This window comes from Phycodurus eques, chromosome 15 (genome assembly GCF_024500275.1).
Source record: "Phycodurus eques isolate BA_2022a chromosome 15, UOR_Pequ_1.1, whole genome shotgun sequence".
NCBI lineage: Eukaryota > Metazoa > Chordata > Actinopteri > Syngnathiformes > Syngnathidae > Phycodurus > Phycodurus eques.
Genome location: NC_084539.1, coordinates 1,725,802 through 1,735,179, shown reverse-complemented (window position 1 = coordinate 1,735,179; position 9,378 = coordinate 1,725,802). Strand labels below are relative to the sequence as shown.

The 9,378-nt window shown below is 41.9% G+C and overlaps 1 protein-coding gene across 1 annotated transcript in view; it reads right to left on the bottom strand.

Annotated features, from left to right (window-relative positions):
• Positions 1–3,347: 3,347 nt before the first annotated feature.
• Positions 3,348–9,378, bottom strand: part of ythdc2 (YTH domain containing 2) — a 58,463-nt gene continuing 52,432 nt past the window's right edge. Inside the window, exons 30-31 of the mRNA XM_061699535.1 lie at positions 6,660–6,842; positions 3,348–3,864 (exon numbers count right to left, since the gene is read on the bottom strand). Of these exons, the coding sequence (XP_061555519.1) occupies positions 3,808–3,864; positions 6,660–6,842 (240 nt within the window). The 3' untranslated portion in view covers positions 3,348–3,807. The remainder of the gene's footprint in view (positions 3,865–6,659; positions 6,843–9,378) is intronic.

The window sequence follows — 9,378 nt, the reverse complement described above, 5'->3', positions numbered from 1 at the left end:
GGCAGTCAATAGAGAATACTTTTGGGACATAAAGACATTGAGAAAACCAGTCACTGAGCAATACAAGTTTGCTAGTACTAGTAATCTGACGCCAGTACAAATGAGTTTTTTTTTTTGACAATTGTGCAAAAAGATGCAGTCCTCTCGCAATGAGAGCAGTTTGAATGACTAATATAGCAATAGTCCGGTGCAATGTCGATTGTGCAAAGGACGCCGAAACATCAAGGAATGTATGCAGTTTAAAGAGACTCGTCGTGCGATAATCTGGGACAATGTCGATTGTGCAAATGGTGCAGATACTCTTCAGTCAGTGTGCAAGTGGTGCAGATGCTACTCTGGCATGAGTGGCCAGTATTGGTCAACAACAGATATGCAAATAGTGCAGCATGGCGAGACTACTACAGTGAGTGCACGAGTCATGTATAATTGGGCCCTCGGAAATGTGACAACAAATTCAAGACAAAAAAATTGGCAGCATGTTGCAATTGGAAGTTAGCTGTTTAAAAAGTTAATGGCAAAAGGGAAGAAGCTGTTGGAATGTCTGCTAGTTTTAATTTGCGTTGTTCGCTAGCGCCTACCTGAGGGAAGGAGCTGGAAGAGCTGGTGACCAGGATGTGGAGGGTCCGAGAGGATTCTGCACGCTCTTGTCTTAGTTCTGGCAGCGTGCAAGTCCTCAAGAGTGGGTAGGGGGGTACCGACAATCTTTTCAGCAGTTTTCATGGTCCGTTGCAGTCTGAGTTTGTCCCTTTTTGTGGCAGCACCAAACCAGACTGTGATGGAAGAACACAGGACTGATTTGATGAGCGCTGTGTAGAACTGCCTCAACGGCTCCTGTGGCAGTGGACAGAATACTTTGAGTTGATGAATGTGGAAAATGAGAGAGTAGAAGAGGCAAGTGTGGTGGACCAGGAAGTGGCAATGATTAGTAAGGGGGAAGTTAGAAAGGCGTTAAAGAGGATGAAAAATGGAAAGACAGTTGGTCCTGATGACATTCCTGTGGAGGTATGGAAGCATCTACGAGAGGTGGCTGTGGAGTTTTTGACCAGCTTGTTCAATTAGAATTCTAGTGCGTGAGAAGATGCCTGAGGAATGGAGGAAAAGTGTGCTGGTGCCCATTTTTAAGAACAAGGGTGATGTGCAGATCTTAGGAACTATAGAGGAATAAAGTGGATGAGCCACACAATGAAGTTATGGGAAAGAGTAGCGGAGGCGAGACTCAGGACAGAAGTGAGTATTTACGAGCAACAGTATGGTTTCATGCCTAGAAAGACTACCACAGATGCATTATTTGCCTTGAGGATGTTGTTGGAAAAGTACAGAGAAGGTCAGAAGGAGCTACATTGTGTCTTTGTAGATCTAGAGAAAGGCTACGAGAGAGTACCCAGAGAGGAACTTTGGTACTGCATGCGGAAGTCTGGAGTGGCAGAGAAGTATGTTAGAATAATACAGGACATGTACGAGGGCGGCAGAACAGCGGTGAGGTGCGCTGTAGGTGTGACAGAAGAATTTAAGGTGGAGGTGGGACTGCATCAGGGATCAGCCCTGAGCCCCTTCCTGTTTGCAGTGGTGATGGATAGGCTGACAAGATGAGGTTAGACTGGAATGGAATGAGAGGGGTGGTGGCGGTGGGGGGAGTGAGGCTACAGGGAGAAGACATAGCAAGAGTGGAGGACTTGAAATACTTGGGGTCAACCGTCCAGAGCGACGGCGAGTGTGGTCAGGAAGTGAAGAAACGGGTCCAAGCAGGTTGGAACGGGTGGAGGAAGGTGTCAGGTGTGTATGTGACAGAAGAGTCTCTGCTCAGCGGTGAGGCCAGCCATGATGGACGGAGAGACAGTGGCACTGAAGAGACAACAGGAAGCAGAGTTGGAGGTGGCGGAAATGAAGATGTTGAGGTCGGCTCTCGGAGACAAAGTTAGAGAGAGCAGACTTCGATGGTTTGGACACATCCGGAGGAGAAATAGTGAGTATGTTGGTAGAAGGATGATGAGGACGAAGCTGCCAGGCAAGAGAGCTCAGAGGAAGACCAAAGAGAAGGTTGATGTTATGTTGTGAGGGAAGGCATGAGGGCAGTTGGTGTTGGGAGAGGAGGATGCAGGAGATAGGCTTACATGGAAAAGGCTTAGGGTTTTTCTGCTGCTTAACAACAATTGTTCGCTGTTGTGCCGTCAGACGGTTTCACGAATCCTAAACGCGTATCCCGGTTCTCCGGCCGGCCATCGGGACACTCGGTTTGGCGTGCACAGCGCACGGGACAGATGTGCTCGTGCTTTGTTGACATCAGGCTACCCTATAAATCGTCTTGTATTTGTTGAGTAGTAGTCTATAATTATGTTTTGTTAAAAGATGACTGTGTGTCTTGGAAATTATATAGGAATTATCCTCACTCGTTATTCAGTCAGTGTTTCATTGAGTCTTCATAGGAACTCTGGACACCTCTGACATCACTAGCATGCCTCCCCAGTAGTGTCGGGAAGATTACTTTGCAAATGTAGTTGGTTCCAATTACAAGTGCAACTATTTGAATTTCTCTCTCAAATCAATTATCTGATTACATTTTGATTACTCTTCTTAATTACGCATCAATAGGACGCTTGGATGTTTCCTAAATGGTCCTAAAACCATAGATTATTTGTAATTAACCCCATGTTCTTTACATACATCATAAATCGATGAATTGTAAATGCATTAAATGTGTACAGCACGTGGAAAACCACCACACCATGTCGACCAAATGACAAATATGCAAAACTTAGGCAAATGGTAAAGATGAAACTGTTGAAAAGTGTAACTGAGCCAAACCTTTTTAAAATCTCAAAATAATAAGAGGTGGTGCTTCAAGGTCATATTTGGAAAAGTGTCATGTTTGAGACTATGACAGGACAGAGCCAATCACAAGTGTCGGGTTTAAAAATTGAAAGTAATGAGGGGGGGGGGGGGGGGGGGGGGAATCTGAGCTTTTGCAGCCATGTTTCGAACGGAACTTTGTAACATCAACATGATTACAATTCATGTTCATATACAAAAGCAACTGGAATTTAATTCCACCTTTTCACCCAGTAATGTAATGGATTGCAAATTACATTTTGTAAGTCAATAGCAATCTTGTCCTTCGGGCAATTATTTACTCCCCAGACATACATGAGAGATGGACTTGCTCAATCGCTTAATTACCATCCACTGTCTTTGCAGAACTCAAATTCTTTACCGGGGTGATTTGCACTCCAGATCCTCTCCACATAGCCACCGAAACGCCAGCCGAGATTCAAACCCTGAACCGAACAACTGTGAAGCCTTCTTATTAATACAGCACATACACATTTTTATCACAATATTGGCAATGTGAATCACGAACAACAGTTTATTGCATATCAATATAGTATTTAACAAATGGACAAAACATTCTTTGGTTCAAAATATTGTCAATAAAAGGTGAATAGCAAACATTTCAACAATTTCATTGGCACAGCAGAAATACTAAAACACCACGGTAAAATCAAAATGTATAAAAGAAGATTTAATTGGCATTAATTTGTCATAAATACAATGCAAATGTAATGATAACCTGTAAGAAGCCAACTCTGAACACAGAAGCAGATACAGAAAAAGTGAACATTCATATGCTTCACACAACTATTGTCCGTCGTCTTAAATTAGGGTTCATCTATTGTAATGATAAATGCATACAAATATGACAAACCTAAATTTATAGCAAATCTATTCCTAACGGATCCATCAGTGGCTGTGAACTTGACAAACTAATCCCAATGATGCTGTTGAAGTGTGAACACCCCGTTTGCTCGGACTTCAGGTGTTTCTCTCCCAAAGAGCCAGCAGCAGTCTGCCTGCCTGGGCAGCTAACTCCTACAAAAGGAAAGGGACAAAGTACTTCAAATGGCTTTCAACAAAAATGCAGAAGCACTATTAGCTATACAGTGGGTACGGAACGTTTTCAGAGCCCCTTAACTTTTTTTTACTCCCCTTTGTATGTGCCCTGCGATTGGCTGGCGACCAGTTCAGGGTGCACCCGCCCGAAGCACGCCTGCGACCCTCGTGAGGATACGCGGTACAGAAAATGGATGGAAGTTATATGACAGCCATTTGCGAAAATAATTTACGTTCACACAGCACCCCATATTGACAGAACAAAACAGAATTGTTGCAATTTCTGCAGATTTATTCAAAAAGAAAAACTGAAATATCACACAGCCATCAGTATTCAGACCCTTTGCGGTGATTCTCTGGTCTGATGAGACCAAGATAGAACTTCTTGGCCTTAATTCTAAGCGGTATGTATGCGTGGAGAAAAGCAGGCACTGCTCATCACCTGTCCAATACAGTCCCAACAGTGAAGCACGGTGGTGGCAGCATCATGCTGTGGGGGTGGTTTTCAGCTGCAGAGACAGGAGGACTGGTTCCAATCGAAGGACAGATGAATGCGGCCAGGTACAGGGATAGCCTGGACGAAAACCTTCTCCAGAGTTGGTCAGGCCCTCGGACTGAGCCGAAGGTTCACTTTCCAACAAGACGACGACCCGAAGCACACAGCTAAAATACCGAAGGAATGGCTTCAGAGCAACTCTGTGACTGTTCTTGAATGGCCCAGCCAGAGCCCTGACCTAAACCCAATTGAGCATCTCTGGTCGGACCTGAAAAGGGCTGCCCCCCAACGCTCACCATCCAACCTGACAGAACTGGAGAGGATCTGCAAGGAGGAATGGCAGAGGATCCCCCAATCCAGGTGTGAAAAACTTGTTGCATCATTCCCAAAAAGACTGTATTAGGCTGTATTAGCTCAAAAGGGTGCCTCGACGAAATACTCAGCAAAGGGTCTGAATAGTTAACGCCTGTGTGATATTTCAGTTTTTCTTTTATAAATCTGCAAATATGTCAACAATTATGGGGTGCTGTGTGTACATTGAGGGGGAAGAAAAAAAAAAGGAACAAATGATTTTAGCAAATGGCTGCAATGTAACAAAGCGTGAAAAATGTAAGGGGGTCTTGAATACTTTCCGTCCCCACTGTGCATAAGAAATGATTTGAAGCAATTCTAGACTTGGATGTAAGGAGCTTCTGCTCATTAACCTACTTTAGACAAGAAATACAGTAAAATGTTCAGAGTACAAATCCATCATCATAGCAACATCACGGATTAACATCAAGGCTGAATTTTACACTAACTAACCCTGACCCTGAATAAGAGCACATACTTGCAGAGAAAGAAATGCGCATTTCCAGGTCTGTGCTCTCGTCATTGCTGTCCAATGGGAGCAGCGATTGTCACACGCGTGGCTTTTGTTTACAAATTATAGTTCACTTTCGCAATGTACAATGTGAATGCAAACCGCACCAAATGAAAAAATAAAGTCTGCCTTTGGTTCGGATCAAACAAGCGGACTCAAGGGCTTCCCTGGTGTGAATACACCCAGATACATCGCATCTTATTTCAATATCATTGTCATGGTGACAATAAAAAGGCATTCTGTTATTGTTGTTATTATTTTACATTACATGTTATATACAAATGCTATATAATAATAAATGATGACATATTCGTATAATACTATTTTAATGTGAAAGATAATTTATATGAATATAAAGGCAATCTGTTGTACGACTTGTTTGATATAAAACGGTTATAATATACATAAGTGGGGGTGGGGGTCCCTGCGTCAGCTTTCCATAAGTTTGGGGGTCTTTGGACTGGTTTTTGTGCGCATGCGTGTCACTTCATGGAGGAACGCTGTTAGAAGAAGTCGCATTTGTTTTTGTAACGTTACTGAATACATATAAAGATGAGACTTAAAAAAAAAAAAAATATATATATATATATATATATCTGAATTGGGCATCATACCCTGCGGTGTGACCGTCGCCCAAGGCCTTTTCTCCTCTGTCAACGGTCAACAGTGGGACCTCATAAACATAGAACGGTGTGTGCCTTTACCAATCATGTCCACTCCACTGAACTAACCACAAGTGGGACTCCAATTAAGCTGTAGAAATCTCAAGGATGATCAGTAAAGACAAGATGCATTTAAGATCAACTGAGTTTCATGGCAAAGGCTGTGTTAATACTTATTTCCATGAAATGTCTTATTTTTGCAATAACTGCGCAAAAATACAGACTCTTTTTTTTTTTTCATGTCATCGGGTGATGGGTGTAGAATATTAATGAAAAAAATTCTTGAATCCATGTTTTTCGCATAAGGCTGCAACAAATTATGGAAAAAGTGAAGTGCTGTGAATACTTTCCAGATGCACTGTACATGGCCAGACAATTGCCATGGTTGTACTTGGTTCTACCCACCTCTTGGTCAACATTCCATCACAAAAAGAACATTCAAGCTGTAATGCATGCCATTCGAGTTAACTGGTAGAACCACAAACTAATCCTTTATGCGTTCCCAAATTTTTCCATTTGACGGAAATCTGTCATAGGAATGGAGAACTTCAAGTCCTTGTTTTTTTTTTTTGTTTGTTTGAATGAAAGTTAGGAAGGTTAAAATGTGACCTATTCAGGATGATGTTTGGGTGAATCTTTTGAAATAACTTGAAAATCAATTAGGTCACAAAGTGTAGTGTGTTCGGGACTGGACGTTCCAATGTAGTCATCACATTTGGGTTTCCATTATAAGACTTAAGAAGCAAAAACTCACTTGTCCATCTCTGCTTATTTGGACCTTCTTGTTGTCGTTCAATGGGTTGAGGATATGTTGGGTGCACTGGAAAGGTAAATTTTCCTTGCAGATCCACTCCACACTGAAAACTCCTCCTAATCCCCCAAAACCCCAATCTTGACAACCCGCATGACTGATGGTCGATGACATGCGAGCATATCCCTGGAAAAATAAAAACAATTACAATGCACAAAGTCTAAAAAAAAAAACAGACTAGAAATGCATGCTGGTATATGACCACAATCGATATCTATAGGGCACCCTCCAATTGACCACGATTCTGTATATGTGCAATCAAGTAAATCCACGGTTTTTGATCTTCTTGTTGACCTACGATGTTTGGCGTTTATGACACAAGCCCCGTGTTTTATTTTAGAAATACTTGTTTATACTGGTTTCCTTCGGAAAGACAATACAGACTAGCCCCAACTTTATGTTTATTCGATGTACAAGAAAAAAAAAAAAATACATTGAAATACATTGATGGTGTTGAAATGACCATGGGAAGCCAAAAAATATTCACTCGAGTAAAGGTGTCAGAACTACCTTCTCTATGCTTGCAACAAGAAATTACTGGTGCTTATTTTGTTTGACATTGCAGTGTGACAGTGTATTTAAAACTTAAGGGATCACGGGCAATACATACATGACAATTTCTGCTCCTTCATGAACACCCTGCATCTCATGCCTTATTGAAATTTTATTCTTCGTGGCTAGGCATGGTCACCGCGCCATACATCCTTCTAATTCTTCTTCGTTTCGACGTCATAATTGCTCAATACGGCCAAAGCAGAGGCGGTTTTTGTTTACACTACCCCGAAATGAACGACACTGCCATATGTAGTTTAAATGAAACTGTCTTTTGAATGACATCAAATAAAAATTAAAAAAAAAAATAAAAATAAAAAAGTCATTTTTTTTTTCAAATGTAAGCAAGAAATATTGAAATCTTAAGTACTGATAGAAACAGATACCATTTGAATGACTTGCTAATTGTGTTACACTGACAAATAAAAATATTCACAGCAATGGGCGGACAACTGTGAATGCATAAATGTGTTGTCTGTGTGTTTATGCGCCGCTGTGCGTCTTATGTGCACATTTCTCTGGCGGAGCAAACTTCAGCGCGATTAGAAGAATGTAAGCCTTTTGCTCGTCTGTCGGCACACGACTAATTGGGCACATTTTTTGTTTAACTCTGTCAAAGAACACAGATCTTTCACAACACGCGTACGTGCTTTGCATTGCGTCCTTACAAATTGAACTTCACGCGCAATGTTCTTTTCCGCTTCATTGAAATTCAGGAACTATCCGCTGATTCGATTAAACCTAAACTGCCCATCCCCCAACGGTGCCAGCATCCACTTCACACGGACACTGTTGACTGTATTTTTCCAGTATTTGAGTCAATACCCATTGGGCCAAATTCCGTCCGGTATTAACTGCTTTTTGGTTGTTGAGAATGTTTTTTTTGTTTTGTTTTTGTATTTTGCTAGGCGGGACAGCGGACGACTGGTTAGCACATCTGGCTCCAGCATCCCGCGATCCTAGTGAGGATAAGCGGTAAAAGAAAATTGATGGATGTATTTTGCTAAAGTGAGCACGGATCAAAAAAGGGGAGAGTTTTGTCTGGAATAGTTTATTTTAGTCTTTTTTCGCGCTCTGGAGTACAAAAGTCATATCACACGTTGTTGCATTATTATTATGGTCGACACATAATTGATTGCCACAAAATCTGAATTTATAGATTCACTTAGAGCCAATTCAACAGGCTGCAAACACAGCACCAATATTGGCATTATCATAGTGACACATACAGTGGGTATGGAAAGTATTCAGACCCCCTGAAATGTTTCACTCTGTTATATTGCACCCATTTGCTAAATAATTTCAGTTCATTTTTTCCTCAATGTACACACGGCAACCCCTATTGACAGAAAAAAATTGAATTGTTGAAATGTTTGCAGATTTATTAAAAAAGAAAAACTGAAATATCACACAGCCATAAGTATTCAGACCCTTTGCTTAGTATTTAGAAGAAGCACCCTTTTGAGCTAATACAGCCTTGAGTCTTTTTGGGAAGGATGCAACAAGTTTTTCACACCCGGATTTGGGGATCCTCTGCCATTCCTCCTCGCAGATCCTCTCCAGTTCTGTCAGGTTGGATGGTGAACGTTGGTGGACAGCCATTTTCAGGTCTCTCCAGAGATGCTCAATTGGGTTTAAGTCAGTGCTCTGGCTGGGCCATTTAAGAACAGTCACGGAGTTGTTCTGAAGCCACTCCTTCGTTATTTTAGCTGTGTGCTCAGGGTCATTGTCTTGTTGGAAAGTGGACCTTCGGCCCAGTTCGAGGTCCTGAGCACTCTGGAGAAGGTTTTCGTTCCCTGGATATCCATGTACTTTCATCTTTCCTTCGATTGCAACCAGTCGTCCTGTCCCTGCAGCTGACAAACACCCCCACAGCATGATGCTGCCACTACCGTGCTTCACTGTTGGGACTGTATTGGACAGGTGATGAGCAGTGCCTGGTTTTCTCCCCACACCGCCTAGAATTAAGGCCAAAAAGTTCTCTCTTGGTCTCATCAGACCAGAGAATCTTATTTCTCACCATCTTGGAGTCCTTCAGGTTTTTTTGTTTTTTTTTGTTTTTTTTTTAAGAAAACTCCATCCGGGTTTTCATGTGTCTTGCACTGAGGAG